The sequence below is a fragment of the Aquarana catesbeiana genome, linkage group LG10, assembly GCF_042186555.1.
Source record: "Aquarana catesbeiana isolate 2022-GZ linkage group LG10, ASM4218655v1, whole genome shotgun sequence".
Lineage (NCBI taxonomy): Eukaryota > Metazoa > Chordata > Amphibia > Anura > Ranidae > Aquarana > Aquarana catesbeiana.
In genome coordinates this window covers 112,909,838-112,931,829 of record NC_133333.1, presented here as the reverse complement: position 1 = coordinate 112,931,829, position 21,992 = coordinate 112,909,838, and the positions used below count along the sequence as shown (strand labels likewise).

The following is a 21,992-nucleotide window of genomic DNA, read 5'->3' as shown; positions in this document are numbered from 1 at the left end:
TACCCCCCACCTGGGCTGTACTCTCCCCCTCTTTATTAGGTAAGAGCGTTAGGTGAGAACAAAAAAAAAAAACGATCAGCACGCCGCCCTACTCGGTGGCAGCTTCCAGGTCCCCTTCTTGCCATTCTCCCCTCACCGAACAATCCCATAGGATCAGAGGCCCGTGCTCGCGCTATGACGCTATGAGAGATTCTATTCTTCATGCCTCAGGGCCTATGCTGGGGCTGGTACATGTGTGTAGAGTTCTATGGTTGAAAAATTGGTCAGCCGAAGCGCCATGCAAAAAGCTCTTGGCTAGTTTTCCATTTCATGGTGAACGGTTGTTTGGGGACGATCTGGATAAATACATCCAAAGAGTTTCTAATGGAAAAAGTTCCCTTTTACCAGTTAAGAAGAGGTTTAAGCGTTTTTCTTTTAAACAAGCTTCTTCTCCAGTGCCAGGAGCATCAGCCTCCAGGCAGTCACGACGGCCTCCACCGTCAAGTTCAAGAGGTAAAACTCAGGGTCAACCCCAGGGACAGAAGAGGCCCTGGGGGAGGAAACCCACAAAACAAAATACTAGACCCATTTTAGGTCTCAAAGATCTAAACCGGTTTTTGAATATCCGCTCTTTTCGCATGGAGTCAATCCGATCAGTGGTCTCCATTCTACAAGGTGGAGAACTGCTAGCGTCGACATCAAGGATGCTTACCTCCATGTACCTATTTTTCTCACTCAGAAATATCTACGCTTCAAGATAGAAAAATAATTTTCAGTTTGTAGCTCTGCCTTTCGGTCTAGCTGCTGCACCTCGAGTTTTTAACAAAGGTCTTGGCTCCCCCTTTAGCCAAATTAAGGGCTCAGGGTATAACGATTACTTAGCTTACTTAGACGATCTACTCTTAATAGATCAGTCGGTAGCCCGCTTAAACCAAAGTTTGGTCACCACGGTCAGCTACCTGGAATACCTAGGTTGGATTCTCAACCTAGAGAAATCTTCCTTAAAACCATCAAGGAGATTGGAGTACTTGGGTCTGATCATAGATACAGCTCAGAAGAGAATGTTTTTGCCCCAGGCAAAGATCAGTTCCATAAGGGAACTGATTCAGGTGGTCAAAGCAAAGAAGAATCCTTCTATTCGACTTTGCATGAGTTTGTTGGGAAAGATGGTGGCTTCATACGAGGCCGTTCCTTATGCTCAGTTTAATTCGAGACTGCTGCAAAACAGTATCCTATCAACTTGGAACAAGAATGTCCAAGCTCTAGACTTCCCAATGCGTTTATCCCCAGAAGTGCGTCAAAGCCTCAGTTGGTGGTTGATGACCAAGAATCTCCAAAAAGGAAAATCCTTTCTACCAGTTACCTGGAAAGTGGTAACAACAGATGCCAGCCTTCTGGGCTGGGGAGCAGTCCTAGAAAAAGCGTCTGTCCAGGGAAGATGGTCCAAATCAGAAATTACCTTGTCCATCAATACTCTAGAGATTCGGGCAGCTCGTCTGGCCCAGAAAGCCTGGACGCTCAGATTACGGGATTGTCCTGTCGGGATCCAATCTGACAGTGCCACAGCAGTGGCCTATATCAATCACCAAGGGGGCACGAGAAGTCGTGCGGCCCAGAGAGAGGTGAGTCATATCCTATCTTGGACAGAAGACAACATTCCTTACCTATCGGCAATCTTCATTCCAGGAATAGAGAATTGGCAGGCGGACTACTTGAGTCGCCAACAGTTGTTCCCGGGAGAATGGTCTCTTCACCCCGACATCTTTCTATCAATATGTCAAAGATGGGGAATTCCGGACGTGGATCTGTTTGCAACCAGGTTCAACAAAAAGATCAACAACTTTGTGTCAGGGACAAAGGATCTGCTGGCATGCGGAACAGATGAATTGGTTTTTCCGTGGAATCAGTTTTCACTGATCTATGCGTTCCCTCCTGTTCTGTTGCTTCTGCGACTTCTTCGCAGGATCAAGCAGGAAGGGAAGGCAGTGATTCTTGTGGCCCAGGAGATCTTGGTATGCAGAGATCGTAACAATGGCGGTAGGGGACCTATTACAAACGGTAAATTTAACGGTTTGGCTATTGAGACCAACATTCTGAAGGAGCGTGGGTTGTCAGGTTCAGTAGTTTCTACTTTGGTTAATGCTACGAAGCCGGCCTCCAGAGTCATAGATTATAGAGTCTGGAAGGCATATGTCTCCCGGTGTGAATCTAGGGGTTGGCACCCCAGGAAATATGTCATAGGTAGGATCCTTGAATTTCTACAGATGGGATTAGAAATGAAGCTGGCCTTGAGTACTATCAAAGGCCAGGAGTCGGCCTTATCGGTATTTTTTCAACGGACACTTGGTTCGCACTCCCTTGTTCGTAGCTTTATTCAGGGGGTAACGCAGATTAATCCTCCGGTTAGGTCACCCCTGAACCCTTGGGACTTGAATTTAGTCCTGTCGGCGTTACAGAAACAGCCTTTTGAGCCAATGCGAGATAATCCCTAGGTCCTTTTGACAAGGAAATTAGTTTTTCTAGTTGCCATATCTTCTGCAAGAAGGGTGTCAGAGTTGGCTGCTCTTTCTTGTAAAGAGCCATATTTGATTATTCACAAGGATAAGGTTGTATTACGTCCTCATCCCGATTTCCTACCGAAGGTAGTGTCAGGTTTTCATTTAAACCAGGATATTGTTCTGCTTTCATTTTTTCCAGAACCTCGTTCTGCAGAAGAAAGGTCACTACGTTCTCTTGATGTGGTGAGAGCAGTCAAGGTCTACTTGAAGGCGACTGCTCAGATTCGTAAAACAGATGTTTTGTTTGTATTGCCAGAAGGTCCTAAGAGAGGACAGGCAGCATCGAAATCTTCTATCCCTAAATGGATTCGTCAAGTGATTGTTCAAGCTTATGGTTTAAAGAGGAAAATTCCACCTTTTCATATTAAAGCGCACTCCACCAGGGATGTTAGTACTTCCTGGGCAGTGCATCACCAAGCCTCCGTGGCTCAGATCTGCAAGGCCGCAACTTGGTCTTCAGTCCATACATTTACCAGATTCTATCAAGTAGATGTAAAAGGTCATGAGTATATCGCCTTTGGGCGCAGTGTACTGCAGGCTGCAGTATAGATCCTCTAGTCTCTTGGTGCCCTACTTTTGTTGTGTCTCCCTCCCATCATTTGGCATTGCTATGGGACATCCCACATAGTAACTACTATGGCTCTGTGTCCCGTGATGTACGATAAGAAATTAGGATGTTTAAAACAGCTTACCTGTAAAATCCTTTTCTTTGAAGTACATCACGGGACACAGAGGTCCCTCCCTTCTTTTGGTTTTACACGTGTATTGCTTTGCTACAAAACTGAGGTACTCCCAGTAGTGGGAGGGGTTATATAGGGAGTGGACTTCTTGTCTTAGGGTGTGCCAGTGTCCATCACCTGAAGGTGGCCTATAACCCACATAGTAACTACTATGGCTCTGTGTCTCGTGATGTACTTCAAAGAAAAGGATTTTACAGGTAAGCTATTTTAAAAATCCTATTTTTTATAACAGCTTACCTGTAAAATCCTTTTTTTGGAGTTCATCACGGGACACAGAGGTCCCTCCCCTCTTTATGGTTACACGTGCATTACTTTGCTACAAAACTGAGGTACTCCCGGTAAGGGGAGGGGTTATATGGGGTTTTGAACTTCCTGTTTAGGGTGTGCCAGTGTCCATCACCCCGCGATGTACTCCAAGAAAAGGATTTTACAGGTAAACTGTTATAAAAATCCTATTTTTTTATGCCAGAAATCAGCAGTACAAGAGGGGCAAAGGCCCCATTTAGCATAACCTACTTACTTATGTTACAGGAGATCTGTCTTTGTCTAAGTTGTTTTCTAAATCTCATGAGTACATGTACTAGTGATCTTCACACCACCAGTGTTGCCACATAGGTCACATGACCATTAGATACGCTGTCCCCATAGACTGACATGTTTTGTCTCAAGGCAGCATGAGACGTCATCACAACAGAGCTTGTTGCTTTCATTTTCAGCTATCTATGTTGGCTTATGTTCAGGCCTTCTCTGCGTGTAAGATCCTTCAGGCTGGTCTTTGAGATGCACACAGTCCCCAAGTTCTTTTTTTTTTTTGTGATCCTGTCAATGTTCTTTATTTGCTGTGGACCACAGCTCAGTTGAATTCTTTTTGGGTTTTAGTCTTCCTGTGACCCTCAGTGGACAAGATGGAAATCAGTGGACATGATTTAAAATCGAATTTTTATACTCCGAGTAAAAATAATTTTCTTGTAGTCCATTGAGGAGCATTGCTGGTACTGCTTTGCTACTAAACTGAGACATGCTTGAGAGAGCTGGCCTGTCATTTTTTAGTTTGCTAGTGTCCAGTGCTCCTGTAGGCAGCAGTATAACCTGACAATATTACTTAGGGCTCATGCACACAGGGCGTTAGAAAAAACGAGCTGCAACGCCACTACCAATGCCAGGAAAAAGCAGCTGTAAAAACATGCTTTTAGTAGCTTTTTGTATTGCCGTTAATGCATGTTTAGCCACGCTAGCTTTTAGCAGCGTTTCTCTGCCTCTATTCAAAATCAATGGTTCCCTATGAGAGCCCATTGATTTGAATAGAAGTGGCATCATAAGTCGGATCATAATGATCTCACTTGCAGTGTGACTTGTGCGCTGAGGATCTTGAAGAGGAACCCCGTGCCAAACTGTAAAAAAAAAAAAAAAAACGACGTGGGATCCCCCCCAACATCCATAAAAGACCCTTATTGGAGCATGCAGCCCGGCAGGTCAGGAAAGGGGGGGGGGACGGGCGAGTGCTTCCCCTCCTGGGACCATACCAGGCCACATGCCCTGGTGGGTGCCTTGGGGAAGGGGGAGTCTGCGCCCCCTACCTCAAAGCATCTTATCCCCATGTTGATGGGGACAAGGGCCTCTTCCCAACAACCCTGGCCGTCTCTTCTCCTTCCGATTTCTTCTCCTTCCTGTGATGTCTTCAGCCTCTGGTTCTTTTCCTCTCAACGCTGATGACTTCTTCCGCTGCCGGTTCTCCTCTCTCCGCTGTCTTCTCCCTCTGTTCTTCCTCCGACGTTCTCTCCACACTCTATCCCGGTGTAATGCTAGGGCCGCTGTGTGCCAGTTCTTTTATATAGCCAAGGGGCGGGGCCACCCAACAACGTCATCTGGAGGCTCTGTCTCCTTGTGATGTCACCGCCTGGGGCATGATGGGGCGGTGTATTCACATGGGGACGGAGTCTCCGGATGATGTCACACGGTGGCCCTAGTATTACACAGGGAGAGAGCGTTGAGAGAACAGAGGGAGAAGAACAGAGAGGGAAGTCATCAGCAGTGAGAGGAGAAGAACCAGAGGATGAAGACATCGACAGAGGAAGATGAAATCGGAAGGAGAAGAGACTCCGTAACTGCTTTAATAAATTACTTTGTAAAAAACCTGTTTACTGTTTTTATTTTTGACACTTTTTTTTTTTTTTTTTTTTAGGGTGAATGGGTAGGGCCTGCTGGGCTACATGCTCGGATAATGGTCTGGTATGGATTTTGAGGAGACCCCCCATGCCATTTTTTGGCTTGAGGGATCCCCTTAAAATCCAGACCAAAGGGTCTGGTATGGAACTTGGGGGGGGGGAATCCCACGCCTGTTTTTTTTTTTTTTTTTTGTAGTGGGGTTCCTCTTTAAGATCCTCAGCGCACAATTTGGACCGCAAGTCGGATCATCACGATCCGACTTCTGGTGAGACTTCTATTCAAATCAATGGGCTGTCATAGGGAACCATTGATTTTGACATAAAAAAAAACGCTTGACGCAGCTTAACAGCGTTAAGCCGTGTTTAGCTCTTTTAGCTGCATCAGGCATTTTTACAGCTCAGCAGCCTCTGTTCCTGAACGCACAGGCTGTCGTTTTATTCTACTGCCCCTAAATGCTTATGCCTCCAAACGCCTCTGACAATTTATGTGTGCATGAACACATAGGCTAACATAGAGGGTCGTTTAGAAACAGTTAAAAAAAATATCAGACGCCCACTAATAGCAGCTGTGTAAACATCCTGTGTGCATGAGCCCTTATTAGCAAAAAAAAAAAAAAAAACACATTTTTAAATAAATACATTTTTAAAATTTTAAATGCAAATACTTTCATATTCATAGTCAGAGCAGAGGTGTACTTTAAATGGATAAATGTTGGTGGAAGATTCTTTACTTGCTGCATTCCAGTAAGGAAGTGTTTTTTACACTGCTTGAAGGGTTTTAAATTTTAAAAAGTCACGTATTGTGTCAATATTACAGTTAAAGTGGTATTGAACTCAAATTTGCAAAAGTCGCTTGTAGGCAGAGTTTTTATAATGAGTGATCTAGGGTCAGTACAGCTCTGTAGCACTCCATATGACAGGTATGTCTGTCATGTCATAATAGCGCTCGCAAAACTCTGTGAATGAAGGATGCGGCCAGGGTGATAAGATCCCCCACTTGCTGGAACTAGATGCAGCGAATCAGGGAGCTGCTGCAGAAGTGGGAACAGGTTACATGTTCCACCCTAAAAACAGATGGAACGTGTAACATGTAACATGTTCCCAAAGGTGAACTTTTCCTTTAGGCCTGCTTTAATATAAACTGTTGCTAAAGTGATGAAAAAAATTGCAACAAACTTATGATAGGCAAGTTCATACAAATTTGGTACTGGTTAGTAATGGCAGAGGATATCAGCTCAGCTGGCTGTCAAGCGTAGGAAATCCTTTTTAGTCATTCCTAAAAATTAACTTGTTCTTATAAAAATCTTTTCTTCCAGCATTGTGATCTAAACTGATAGATAGATCTGATAAATGTGCAGTAGGTTCACAATGCTTGTTAATTTAATCTCATATCTAGTAACAAAATAGTGGCAGCTTTACATCAGGCTGTTAAGTTTTTACATGTGTGCTTTGGGTAAATGTAATTATTTAAGCACATTTACAGTATGATAGTATATATTAATTTACTCCTTTTTTCCAGAATTAAATCTTCAGGAACCAAAATCTTCTGGTCTCCTTTCGCCAGACCCACCACCTTGTAATTCTGTTTCTTTGACTTCTTCCCGGACTCTTGGCAGGAGCAGGGTTCGCCACAGATATCCCCATAATCAGCGCTCTCCAGGACCTCGACCCCTTCCATCAGCAGGTAATCGTTGTAGTTGATCATAGTTGCAACTATGGGACAAAAGTTTTACACAATTTTAAGGATTCTACAATACTACAAACTTAACACATTTATTGGCATAAACAGTTATTAATTACCACCTTCTGGAAGTCCTTAATAATTTAATTAATACCAGCAGAAAATGGCCACTTACGCACTTTACAATATGTTTCTGTTTACTTACAGGTAGCCCTGTTACACATGAAATTGTGACTGTTGGGGATCCTTTGCTATCATCTGGATTTCGTAGCATAGGCTCATGTAGGCATAGTGTCTCTTCAGTACCACAACTTCAGAAGCAACGTTTGATTTCTCCCTCTCAGACTGACACTACAAAGACTAAACTACCTATTGCAGATACTATTACAGACCACAAATCTAACAATATGGAGTCAGGCGGAGCATCTTCAGCTCCTCTTCAGAACAGTTACTCATCAATTGATGGCCATGGAATTTCAATGGAAAAGGGGGACAAACAATTGGAAACACGGCAACCTAGCTCCTCAGACTTAAATGTAAAGGTCATAACTCCCAAAGTTGAAAAGGCGAAGTCAGCTGCTCACAGAAATTATGATCCTGCTATCAACCAAAGCCCTAAAACACATCAACCACAAGATATATCTATCCCCGATTTTAGCACAAGCAGATCTGGTACTGGAAAAGATGCAGCATCATTTGTGTTAACTTCCAAAACTACTTCTGCTCCTCAGCAAAATAGGGCAATAAAAAGGGAAAAGGATCAGCATGTAATATTTTCTCTCACAGAGAAGACGGTTTTCCTTGAAGAAGTCAAAGAAACTCCTATACCTGTTTCAGTGACCAAAGAAAAACTGCCAAAGTCAAAGAGTCTGGTAAAGGACCATGCTCAAGAAAAATCTCTGGGTAAATCTGTTTCTGACTCTGAACACTCATCAGGGGAGAGCCAAGTTCAAGCAGATACTAATGGGAAACATTCAAAGTCGGAGACTGTCGGTTTCAAAGGGCGTTCACACAACAAAACAGAGACCACTGTGCACAGTGCAGTGGCTTCACAGTTAGAGTCATCAAGTGGTGACTACTCAAGTTCTAGAAATTTAGACCAACAAGCATTGTCTCCTGGCAGGATTACAGAGCTTTCTGATGCTGTGAAGTCCCAAAATAGCCCTGAAGGCACAGGAGAACTAGGTACAAACCATACTAGCTCCAACATGGACTCTGAGAATCAGGATGGAACTGCTTACCCACAGGACTCAAACATACTTCTCCAAGATGGAACTAAAACCCAAGAAGGCAGCTCATATAAAAGGCGCTATCCAAGGAGGAGTGCAAGAGCCCGCTCTAACATGTTCTTTGGATTAACCCCCTTGTATGGTGTACGTTCTTATGGTGAGGAAGACCTTCCATTTAGCAGCAGCACTCCAGGAAAGAAGCGTGGAAAAAGATCAGCTGAAGGTCAAGTGGATGGTGCTGATGACTTAAGTTCATCTGAAGAAGATGATGCTTATTACTACAACTTTTCTAGGACTGTAGTTTCTGCATCTGGGGATGAAAGACTAACAGTGCGTTCCCTATTCAGAGATGAAGGAGACCGTCATAGAATAGCCCAACTTGATGGTGTTGATGATGGGACAGAAAGTGATGCCAGCATCAGTACCACCACAGGAAAATCTAGCCACTCTGGGAAAAGGGCAAATAAACAAAATGGAGCAGAAAAGCTGGCTGCGTCAGAAGAACAAATAGGAAAAGTTCATGCTGGTAAAGGCAGCAAGGCTTCTGACACCAAAATGGACAATTGTAATACTGTAAAGCAAGATACACTAGAGCCACAGCTGAGCTTGGAAGCTTCACGACGAAGTCATGGAGCCGACAAAAATATCTTGGACACATTTAATTCAGAGCTGCTGAAATCTGATTCTGACAATAACAATAGCGATGACTGTGGAAATATTCTTCCTATTGACATTATGGATTTTGTGCTGAAGAATACTCCATCCATGCAAGCACTAGGAGAAAGCCCAGAGTCCTCTTCCTCTGAATTACTAACACTGGGAGATGGTTTAGGATTAGATAACAACCGTGGGAAAGATATGGGCTTGTTTGAGGTATTCACACAGCAGCTTCCATCATCCGAGCCAGTAGATGGTGCTGTGACATCAGCAATGTCTGCAGAGGAGCAATTTGAACTACCACTAGAGCTGCCTTCTGACCTTTCTGTGCTCACTACTCGTAGCCCAGCTCTTCCTAGCCAGAACCATAACAGATTAGGTGGAATCCCAGAATCCCAGTTGTCCCCAAATGAACGTTCCTTAATGTCCATGCCACCATCAGAAACGAGCAGGAAGAGGGTGACTGTTACAGAAAAGCCTGTGGCACCTGGTGAGCGAGATTCATCTCTATTATCGCAGAGTGTAGACAGGACAGCAGAGGGTCACATAACTACAGATAGATACATGGCAGGACGTATGGAACCAGAACATATTTCCAGCCCACCATGCGCACAGGTAGATCATTCAGGAAATCAGGAACTAAGACGAAATAGTGGTACCCCAAATTTGCAAGTTCCAGTGTCACCCACCGTGCCAGTTCAAAACCAAAAGTACATTCCAAACAAATCGGAAAGCCCAGGCACATCTCAGATGTCGACTAGTGCTGTACAGAGCACTTCAGCTCACCTTAAATCCACTGCAGAAAAGTTAGTAGTTGTTAATCAGAATATGCAACCTCTGTATGTCTTACAGCCTTTGACTGGTACTGTTACACAAAAAATTCAACTTACATCGTCTGTACCTTCTGGCTCGAGTCGCCTTGATGGGGATGTACCAGTGTTAAGTTCTGTCGGAGGAGGACTGACTTTAGCCACTAATTTGAGCCCTTCATTAACCTCAACATTTCCACCTGTCAGCAAGGGTCTTCTCCCAGTGCCTCACCACCCACACTTGCAATCATTTCCTGCTGCTCCACAAACTACATTCTTGCCTAGTCTCACTAATCAGCCTCCAGGTCTTCTTATTGGAGTTCAGCCCTCATCTGACCCCCAACTTCTAGTTTCAGAATCCAGTCAGAGAGCAGAATTGAGCCGTTCTTCAAATGCTCAATCTGCTGGTATGAACAAGAAAAGACAGATTTCTCGCTTACAGTCTAAGAAAAACAAAAAGTTGGCACCTTCTGTTAGCCCAGGATTGAGGCATGCTCCTGAAGTGATTTCTAACATGACACTTATTAACTTCTCTGCTCCGCAACTTGCTGGTAGTTTACCGACGCACCCTAATTTGATTGACCTCGGCAGCCTCGGAAATACTGGACCTCATCGCAATATACCTAATATTATTAAGCGATCCAAGTCTGGAGTTATGTACTTTGATCAGACTCCACTGCTTCCACAAAGTGGGGTACCGTCAAACTCTGGCGAAACTGTACCTGGTATTATTGGATTGGATCCTGGGCAGCTTACAAGTAAAATGCCTGCAATTGCTACTGGCTCACCAGTTCTAAATGTTGTGTCTATGAAGACTACTGCCACAGCTCCTCCAGTCACTGGTCATGTCACTCTAACTAGTTCAGGCATTTTGGGTCCTTCAGAAATTGGACCAGTCAGTAACTTTTTAATCAAGACAAATTCACAGAGTTTGGGTATACAGGACAATCACGTGACTCTGCCTCCAGGCTCTGGGATTTTCTCCCAGGGGCCAACTGCAGGGGCTATGGCAACTACCTCTAGCATATGTGTAGTGCCCACATCCCATCCTGTGGCTATGACACTGGCCCAGACAGTGAATGATCCTGACTGCCTATTTCCAGTTGCTCATAACATGAACAGACTTATCAGGACTCCAATTCTTCCCGATCTCACTGGTAGTTCAGATCACAGGTCCTCTTCTGTGCAGCCACCGCCTGACTCAGAAGGAAGAATAATCTCCACAAACACCACTTCAGCTACTAGCATGCTTAGAACAGCTGCAACTATCCAGAAGACAAAAAGTAAGGGAAAAAGGCAGACTACAGGTGTGGACAAGATAACTAAGAAAAAACTCAAGACTTCACATTCCAGACAGAGCCCAGCTACAGTACAGGATGAGAATCAAGGTGGCAAGCAGTCTGGTTCGTTCTCCTCAGGGTACGTTCTGGGTTTTTTTGCCTCCTCTTTTTAAGCTTTGCTCAGGCTCAAGTTTACTTGTGATACCATTAATACAGTGGGTATAGAAAAGAACCACATTTTGTTGCTTTGCAGCCTAAACTGAAGACACACACTTTGTTTTATCCAGCTGTATTTACTCAGTGCAACCTATAACATCCAAGTAAAAGATATAACACCAACCTGTCAGAAAAAAATAATTGAAAACAGCAGCACAGAGTTGGAAAAAGGATCACCTTCCTTATGGCAGTATTTTGCTAAACAACCTTTTGCTTTATTGCAGCCTTTAGTCTGTTGGGTTATGTCTCTACTAACTTTGCATATCTAGACTTTGCAATATTTGCCCAAAATTCTTTGCAGAACTGCTCAAGTTCAGTTACATTTAATGGTGATCGTTTTTGTACTGCAGTCTTAAAGTCATACCACAGATTTTCAATGGGGTTTAAAGCGGTGTTCCGCCAAAAAAAAAAAAAAAATTAAACATAATGCAGCTGCTGGCTTTTAACAATAGGTCACTTACCTGTCCTGGAGTCCAGCGATGTCGGCACCGCAGCTGATGTTTCCATCAGCTGTCAGGTGCTGCCGCCTCCATTGCGGGTGTCTGGTGCGCCGTGAACCCTACTGCGCGTGCGCAAAGACCCGCTCATCTCTCCTGCTGGCCCAGCTACAGGGAGAGGAGGAGGGAGCCCTGCGGTGATGTCACAGGCCACGGCAACGGACCGCCCGGAAGCGGGAACAGGATACCTGTCAAAGACAGATATCTTGTCCCCCGCCCCCCCCAAAAGGTGCTAATTGTGGCACCGGAGGGGGAGAGGAGACAAATGAGTGGATGTTCCACTTTTGGGTGGAACTCCGCTTTAAGTCTGGGCTTTGACTAGGCCATGCAAGAACATTCGCCTTTCTCCTTCAACCACTGCGTGGTCATTTTTGCTGTTCTTGGGTCATTGTCCTTTTGGAAGGTAAACCTTCTTCCCATTGACGACTTTCTGGCAGAGGACAGCAGATTTTCTTCAGGAATTTAATGGTATTTTGCCCCATCCAGTTTTCCTTCTATCCTGACAAGTGTTCCAGTCCCTGCTGCAGAGAAACGCCACCATAATAGTATATTGCCACCTCCTTGCTTTACTATAGAAATAATGTGATTTGGATGGTGAGCTGTATTGGATTCCCACCAGACATATCATTTAGTGTTGAGGCCAGATAATTAAATTTTAGTCTCATCTGACCAGAACACCTTTTTCCATGTGGCCTCAGAATCTTCAAGGTGCGTTTTGGCAAAGCTCAGTTGTGACTGCACGTGGCCTTTCTTGAGTAATGTTGTTTTTTTTTTCTTGCAACCCTCCCATACAAGCCACATTTGTGGAGAATTTGCAATATTGTTGTCACATGCTCACAATGACCACTCTTTTTTTTCATAAATTCCTGCAACTGCTTCAGAGTTGCTGTAGGCCCCTTGGTAGCCTCTCTGATCAGTTTCCTACAGGCTCTTGTATCCAGTTTGGAGCGACGCAGAGTCTGTGTTGTACCAAATACCTTCCACTTCTTAAAGAGGAACTGCAGTCTGCTCAGATAATTTGTAACAAAAACATCTTTGCCATTCTGAAGCTTCCCTCCAATTACTTTGCATATTATTTTATATATACTGTGATTCTGTACTTGCCAAATATGCTGCAGAAATCTCCCTCCACTGAATCTGGCTGCAACCTGTTCACTTCCTGGATTTACACAGACACACAGGGGCACACCTCCAGCTCTGCAGCTCTCATTGGCCCTCTTATGACTCATCCCCTCTCTCTCTCTTCCTGGCAAACTCAGGAGAGTGAGAGAGAGCTGTGAATGATGTCATAAGCCTAGGCTTTTTACCAGACAAGAAACAGGAAGTGGGCTGTATAAGGTATTTACTGGCAGAAAAAAAAATGTTTTACTATCAAAAGTTAAAATAACAAGGGCAGATATTTAATAGATGGAAAGATGAAAAAAATGACTGAAGTTCCGCTTTAATAATAGATTTCACTGTGCTTCTAGGCATTGATATCACCTTTTGAAAAAAAATTTGTATCCATTTCCTGACTTGTGTCTGTTCACAACTTTATCCCAAAGATCTTTTGACAGTGCCTTGCCACCCATAGTTGATTGCTTCAGTGGCACCATCAGGGACTGAAATGCTCCAGGAAAGCTCTTTTCATGCTGAGCTAATTAAAATGACCACAGCTGATCGCAGTTGAATGTCAAATTGCTTTGCGTGCCCTTGAGAAGGTGATTAGCTACACCTGATTGAGTTTACAAGTAATTTTTAGGAAGGGGGGGGGGGTGATTCTGTTTTTGATTTTTTTTTTTCCCGACATCGTGTTATATCTTTCACTTGGGTGTTATAAGTTGTACTGAGTAAATACAGCTGGTTAAAAAAAAACGGTGTCTGTCTTCATTTCAGACTGCAAAGTAACAAAATGTGGTCATTTTAGGGGGGGGGGGGGTAGTGATTATTTTTTGTACCCACTGTATATAGTCACTGACCTAGAATTGTCATGCATGTTAGAAAGTCAAGAGGGAGGTCAACTCCTGATCTGCATACTTGTTGCAGGCTGCTGCATCAGAAATTAATGAAGCAAATGGTTAAGCATGACAGCCAGGCAACTAGTATTTTTAGGAGAAGTCAGCAGAGTCCGCCTTCGTATTCCCTTAGTACTTTGTAGCACAGTGTATTTTCAGTGAGCACATTAATGTATTGCAGTTAACCACTTAAGCCCCGGAAGACGGCACTGCATCGCTTTAACTGACAATTGCGTGGTCATGAGATGTTGTACAAAAACAAATTTGACGTCCTTTTTTTTTCTCACAAATAGAGCTTTCTTTTGGTGGTATTTGATCACCTCTGTGATTTTTATTTTTTACGCTATAAACAAAAAAAGAGTGACAATTTTGAAAAAAAAAAAAAAAAACAATAATTTTTACATATTGCTATAATAAATATCCTCCAATTTTTAAAAAAAAAACAAATTTCTTCCTCGGTTTAGGCCAATATGTAATCTTCTACTTTTTTTGGTAAAAAAATCGCAATAAGCGTATATTGATTGGTTTGTGCAAAAGTTATAGCGTCTACAAAATAGGGGATAGATTTATGGCATTTTTATTTTTATTTTTTTTTACTAGTAATGGCGGTGTTTTTTATCGGGACTACGACATTGCGGCAGACAGATCGGGCACTTTTAACACTTTTTTTGGGACCAATGACACCAATACAGTGATCAGAGCTACAAATAGCCATTGATTACTGTATAAATGTCACTAACAGGGAAGGGGTTAACATTAGGGGGCAATCAAGGGGTTAAGTGTGTCCTAGGGAGGTGTTTCAAACTGTGGGGGGATGGGACTGCCTGGGAGAGGAGATAGATTGTTGTTCCTAAGCATTAGAAACAACTGATCCGTCTCCTCACCCCTTACATAATGGAGATCTGTCTATTTACATTGACAGACCTCCGTTCTGTCTGTGTTGAGCGATCGCAGGTGCCAGCAGACCTAGTGGTCTTAAAGCCGCCGACGCATGGCTACCACGGTTTGCCTAGGGGAGCCAACCTGCCGCAGTATAACTCCGGTGGCTGGTCGGGAAGCAGTTAAACAAACCTTGTTGCAAGACAATTCATTAAAACCACAATCTTCCTACAATTCTGCCTATTTATTGTTTTTTTTCCCCTTAAAGTGTTACTAAACCCACAACAGTAAAATCAGTCTGTATGTGCAGTAAAACATGCTTGTTATACTCACCGTGGAACCTAAGGGGTTAATCTTCTGCATTGTGTAAAAAGGCTGCTTTATCCTGTATGCACAGATTCTAACCTTCTTCCACTGACTCCAAAACAAGTCCGAGTTAGATAGAGCCTTTGGAGTCAGGCTGCACATGCTCAGTTTGGTGTGTATTGCTAGAGATTTCTTGGGAGAGTGCATGTGATCCGCCAATCAGCACTGTCCAGACAGAGGGTCTGGAGTCATGGAGCCTCATAGGAAAGCTCAGTGCAGTATGAAAACACCTCCTACAAGCTTCACCAGAAATCACAGGACTGCTATATACTGCTGAGGAGAAAATATATTTAGCAGTTTATATAGCGCCTTGAAAAATTATTCATACCCCTTGAAATTTTCCACATTTTGTCATGTTACAACCAAAAACGTAAATGTATTTTATTGGGATTTTATGTAATGGACCAACACAAAGTGGCACATAATTGTGAAGTGGAAGGAAAATGATAAATGGTTTTCAATTTTTTTTACAAATATCTAAAAAAGTCCGCTGAAGGTCCGCTGAAGCCCACACATGGTCGGATTGTCCGACGGATTCGTTCCGTCGGACCATACCGGTCGGAAAGTCCGGTCATGTATACATGGCATTAGAGTCTGCAAAAGACTTGAGACTGGGGCGGAGGTTCACCTTCCAGCAGGACAACGACCCTAAACATACAGCCAGAGCTACAATGGAACATTTCCCTCTCTAGATGTGCAAAGCTGGTAGAGACATACCCAAAAAGACTTGCAGCTGTAATTGCAGAGAAAGGTGGTTCTACAAGGTATTGACTAGGGGGGGGGGTGAAAATGCATGCCACACTTTTCACAATTTAGTAAAAGATGTTTAAAACCATTTATCATTTTCCTTCCACTTGACAATTATGTGCCACTTTGTGTTGGTCTATCACAAAAAAAATCCCAATAAAATACATTTACGTTTTTGGTTGTAACATGACAAAATGTGGAACATTTCAAGGGGTATGAATACTTTTTCAAGGCACTGTATTTACTAAAATAATTAAATTTCCATGAAACAAACAAGGGCGCACATACATACACGTTCAAGGTGCTAATCCTGTTTCACCACTGTCGGTAGTATAAAGAAGAAGAGGAATTGATTGCACACTTGAATCCAAAGGATGCTGCTAAAGTTTTCTTCATTGTCATAAGCCAGACAGACTTGCAAGAATGTATAGTTGACGCGTTTCAAACGCGTCAACTATACATTCTTGCAAGTTTGTCTGGCTTATGACAATAAAGAAAACTTTAGCAGCATCCTTTGGATTCAAGTGTGCAATCAATTCCTCTTCTTTAATTGCATTTCCATGTTCTGTGTACTGTGGGAGACCAGATATAGTGAGTGCAGGATCCTGGGTTTAGTAACACTTTAATCGTACATTACAAGACAAAAAGAAATATCCATGACTACATACTAAAAAGCAAATCAAATGGGACTTTTTAAAGAGAAGCACGGGAATAAAAAAATAAAAATAAACATACATGCCTAGATGGCTTCAGCATTTATTCAATACTGCAACTAAGGATTAGCCGAACACCCCTCAGTTCGGTTTGCTCCAGAACATCCTAACGGGCAAAAAATTTGAAAGGACACACAAACACCGTCAAAGTCTATGAGACATGAACATGAAAAATCAAAAGTGCTAATTTTAAAGGCTTATATGCAAGTTATTGTCATAAAAAGTGTTTGGGGACCCGAGTCCTGCCCCAGGGGACATGTATCAATGCAAAAAAAAGTTTTAAAAACTGACTTTTTTTGGGAGCAGTGATTTTAATAATGCTTAAAGTGAAACAATAAAAATTAAATATTCCTTTAAATATCGTGCCTGGGGGGTGTCTATAGTAAAGTGGCGCAGTTTTCCTGTGTTTAGAACAATACCCTGTTACCAATTCACATAGGGGAGGGGCCGGGATCAGGGGGCTTCCAGATTCCGATGAGCCCCCCACCCGCATACCCCCACATCCACCGGGCAAGGGTTGTGGGGACGAGGCCCTTGTCCCCATCAACATGGGGACAAGGTGCTTTGGGGTCAGACCACATGGATAAGGGTCTGGATAAGGATAAGGGTCTGGTATGGATTTTGGGGGGTACCTCTATGCCTTTTTTTTTTTTTTTTTAAATTCTGGTGCAGGGTTCCCCTAAAATCAGGTCTGGTATGGATTTTGGGGGGGACCCCTTTGCTATTTTTTTTTTTAATTTGGCGCAGGGTTCCCCTTAATTTACATACCAGACCTGAAGGGCCTGGTATGGATTTTGGGAGGACGGCATGCAATTTTTTTTTTAATTTTTGGTTCAGGGTTCCCTTCAATATTCATGCCAGACCCAAAGGGCCTGGTAATGGACTTGAGGGGGAACCCATGCCGTTTTTTTCAATGAGTTTTATCTATATTGCCGAGACCCGAAAATTCATTACAGCCGCGATCAGTTTTAATTGACAATTTTTTCTTTAGAAATATAATTTTGCTGTGGTACTGTTCTAAACACGGGAAAAATGCGCCACTTTACAGGCATACTATAGACACCCCCAGGCATATATTTAAAGGAATATTTCATTTTTATTGTTTCACTTTAAGCATTAAAAAAATCACTGCTCCCGAAAAAACAGCCGTTTAAAAAAAAAAATTTTGCATTGATACATGTCCCCTGGAGCAGGACCCAGGTCTCCAAACACTTTTTATGAAAATAACTTGCATATAAGACTTTAAAATTAGCACTTTTGATTTTTAATGTTAGTGTCCCATAAACTTTAACGGTGTTCCGGCGGCTTTTGAATTTGCCCTGAACACCGCATATTGTTTGGTGTTCGCCGAACAACCAAAATTCGTCCCGAACTTATGCTCGGGCCGAATCGTTCGCCCATCCCTAACTGCAACTGTCTCTCTTCAGTGAGCAGTGGGAGATCAAAGATCGCTGACCGCTCAGCTCTTGATTCTGCTCTGAGATCAGAGCAGTGTCTGTCAGTCTCTGCTCTCCCCCATCAGCGCTCATTGGAGCACCAGACTGTGGAGGGGGAAGGAACAGCTGGCTCAGGCTCTCAGCTGGGCATTGAAATGCTGAGCCAGCTGCCAGTCAAGGATCTGGGCGGATTCTGACATAAGTGCACTTCTCTGACCCACAGCAGAGAAGTATTGCCAAAAGAGCTTTGACAATACTTCTCATTTTAAGTTACAATAATAATCCAAACCAGAAAATATTGCTGAAAGTACTATATAGCTTATCAAATATGAAAAAGATTTAAAAAGTATATAAAATGTTACCATACATATGGAACAAAGTGAAACAGTTTGAAAACCTTCCAAATTAGCATAGGTATAGAGTAGTAAATATAGAATGGGTTAAAGTTATAGATGTCAAACAACATTGAGCCCAGAGCACCTTGATGCGTTTCATGGACACCCACCCACCTCCTCAGGAGGAATGTTGGGGAGGTATCTATTATATTTTATAGTGCCAGCAATAAAAAAGACTTCCTGTGTCCTAAGACCCCGCACATCATACTACTGAGTGTTTTTGTTTACCGGAGGGGTGAAGGGGCCAGCCTTAACTCTGTATACTTAACAGACACCTTTCACCTAAAGAAGTGAATGGGTGACCCCGAAATTTTCTTTTTCTTTTCTCTCTTTTTTTTTTGTTTGTTTTTTTGTGTTTGAGAACATAAGTTTATTGGACTTTTTTCTAGATTGGATTATTGTTGTACCTCAAGGTACCACTAGGGAAAGCCAGATATGGATTTTTTTGGTGCCCAGTTAACAATAAACTGGGCAGATATGTCTCAAAGGGTTTTGCGGTATTTGTCCTGATGGTGACTCTTTTGGATCGGTTTTACCTGATCTGTGCTTTCTCTCCACTGCAGCTTGTCTGTTGCACATAAGAAACATGGAGGGCTGCATCTTCTTAGCTAAGAACATCTTTTGTGGACATCGTAACACTCTTGGCAGACAAGATGCGATTTACCAAATTTGCTGAGCCATAGGATACTCCATCCTGCTGTACAGTCATCTGCTTTGACGGCATTGAGGTTGAAGCCCAAGTCCTGAAAGATGGGGATGTTTCTGACTCTGTAATCTCTCCCCTCCTCAAGATATGAAAGCTAATTTCTAGATGAGTGCATCACCTTATGGAAAGCCTTTTTGGCCTTGTGTGAGGCTCATAAGTTTTATCATGGACATTAGGTTGTGGCACGCATTTTGGCTTTTCTCCAGTCTGGTGTGGAGATGTCTCTGGCTTTAGATACCATCAAAGGACAGGTAATTGCCTTGGTGGTTCTGTTTCAGAGACCAGTCACATCCTGTTCCTTGGTAAAAAACTTTTGTACAGGGTGTCACATGGGTTATTCCACTTATGTGGCCCTCTTTGTTTCCATGGGATCTTAACATAGTCTTGCCTATTTTGCAGAGCTCTTTTGGAGAGATTCCCTAGTTGCTCCCTATGCCCAAGGTTGTCTTTTTGATTGCCATTACCTGCAAAGACCTACTCACAGGGTCTTTGAGTTGGCTGCACTTTCTTACTTCACCAGGATGTAGTAATGAGGGCTTGGTCCTGCATGCCAGTCAAGTTCCTCCACCTCAAACTTGCTCATCCATGTCTTTAGAGACCTTTCTTTGTGCACTGGAGCACAGTCATGTTGGAACAGGAAGGGGCCATCCCCAAACTGTTCCCACAAAGTTGGGAGCATGAAATTGTCCAAAACGTCTTGGCATGCTGACGCCTTAAAGTGGATATAAACCCGATTCATGAAATTTTGAGCTGGGCACCTACAGCTGTAGTGTTTTGTTATCTCTCTTCAAAGCAATTAGTCTCCTATCTCTGTCCTGCTCCTTTCCTCTTTTATCAGCCATCAACTTTTGACAAGCCCCCCCAGCCCAGAGATAGAAGTGTGTGTCGTGGAGGTTGCTATAAATAGATTAGCACACTGTTGCACGATTCGCGTTGAATGGCGCAAAACTATGGTAGCTAAAAATTTCTATAGGTGACGATTTAAAAGTTCTTATCAGTTTAGAGTTACATGGAAAGTCTGGTACTAGAATTATTGCTCTCACTCTGACATTCGTCAAGATACCTCACATGTGTGGTGCAGTCGCCGTGTATATTTGCATGTAGGACTGATGCATGCGTTCACATTTGTGCCAGCACAAGGGGACAAGGGTGCTTTAAACAATTTTTTAAAATTTAAAATAAAAAAAAAAAAAAAACACTTTTTTTTTATTTTTTTATTTGCTTTTCCAAGGCATGAACAACATCCCTTGTGATAGCATGGGCCATGACAGGTCCTTTATTTAAAGATCTGGGGTCTGTTAGACACCGTATCTTTTGCTCATTGGGTGTGCACCAAGCTGCTAGCCATGCTATGCTCTTGTGACATCCTCCCACTGTGGGATATTTAGATGACCTTCTGTTGTAGGGAACAGTTGGTGCAGATTCTGTCAGACAATGTGTCCTTGATTGTCCCAACATTACTATAGTTTGGATTAGGGCTGCAACTAACAATTATTTTCATTATCGATTAGTTGGCCGATTATTGTTTCGATTAATCGGTTAATAACCTTAAAAAAAAGTGTAGTGTATAATTTAGTTAATATGTAAAGTTTAAAAAAAGGCAATTTATTCCTAAATATCTTTATACGCAGGGGTAAATATAAATAACCAACTGTTTGGTTAGGGAGTAAAATCTTTAATCTCTCTGAGAATAACAGACAGAAGAGATATACTCTATTAGAGGTTGAATCTGGTAAATATCATCAGACTCAGATCAAATTTTTTTATTTAAAGAAAAAAAAATTATAGACTGTTTTGCAGATTTTCAAACAGAACTGTAATATTACATGCTTTTCTGCAGCTTCTCCATTGAAGTATATTGAACCAAAAAGCACCCTTTCCAAATACACAGCAGCTGAAAAAAGCATAGATGTGAACGTTAAATGAACTGTAGTGCATTTCTGCAAAAAGCACCAAAAAAACACATGGGTGAGAACCAGGCCTAAGACATTTAGTAACATAATGGAGTAAAAAAAAAAAAAAAAAAATTAGCCCTTTGTTTTTTTACTGTGCAACAGTGAAAGTAATATTTACAGTAGAGATTGTTTTCTCTTTTTGTACTATATAGGGCTAATTTTTAGCTTTTTTAACCCCATTATGTTACTGGCCGATTAATCGATTATGAAAATAGTAATCGATTAATTTCATAATCGATTAGTTGTCGATTAATCGATTAGTTGTTTCGGCCCTAGTTTGGATGGCTTCTGAACCTTCAAAAATCAATGCTGGGACCGACTTATCACTTGAAGTATCTAGGTCTAGTCCTAAACACAGATCAGGCCTGAGTTTTTCAGCCCCGGGAGAAACCTTAAACTCTCTGCTCACATACTCATGCTCCTAAAGCGGTAGTAAACCGCCCAAAAAAAAAAAAAAAAATTCCAACAAAATGGTCCCCTGCAGGATAATAGCATAATATGCTAGTATGCATTGCATTGCACATTATGAAAGACTTCCCTTAAAATGAAGCCCTCCAGTGGTGCGCTGTCACTGCTGACAGGGCTTCCATCTTCCCCCAGTTTTCCTTCTGGGTTTGCGGGCTTTGGCTGTTTGACTGGCTGAGCCGTGATGACGTCACTCCTTCAATGTGCACGGGAATTATGCCATCGGCATGGCTTTATCAATGGATGGCACGCCGTCTAGTGAGAACGCAGTGTGCGGGGGCATGTTTAGGAGATATTTACTGTACCTCTAGGTAAGCCACTCATGACGTTTCTTCAGCAGCTGTGCCGTGACCGGCAGCTTCCGCATGCATGCGCGGGAGTGACGTCATCGTGGCTCGGGCCAATCGCATCGCTTGGGCCCGCGAACCTGCAAATAACTCTGGGAGACATGTCTCCGGTCACAGCGGTGTGCGGGGCCGCTGCAACAGCTTCGATCTAAGGTATTTCATAATGAGTTAGTATGCG

The 21,992-nt window shown here is 42.7% G+C and overlaps 1 protein-coding gene across 1 annotated transcript in view; it reads left to right on the top strand.

Moving 5' to 3' along the window:
* The window catches only part of KMT2A (lysine methyltransferase 2A), a 286,124-nt gene that overhangs the window by 189,562 nt on the left and 74,570 nt on the right, over positions 1-21,992 (top strand). The window contains exons 26-27 of the mRNA XM_073602468.1: positions 6,962-7,126; positions 7,331-11,237. Coding sequence (XP_073458569.1) covers positions 6,962-7,126; positions 7,331-11,237 — 4,072 coding nt within the window. The remainder of the gene's footprint in view (positions 1-6,961; positions 7,127-7,330; positions 11,238-21,992) is intronic.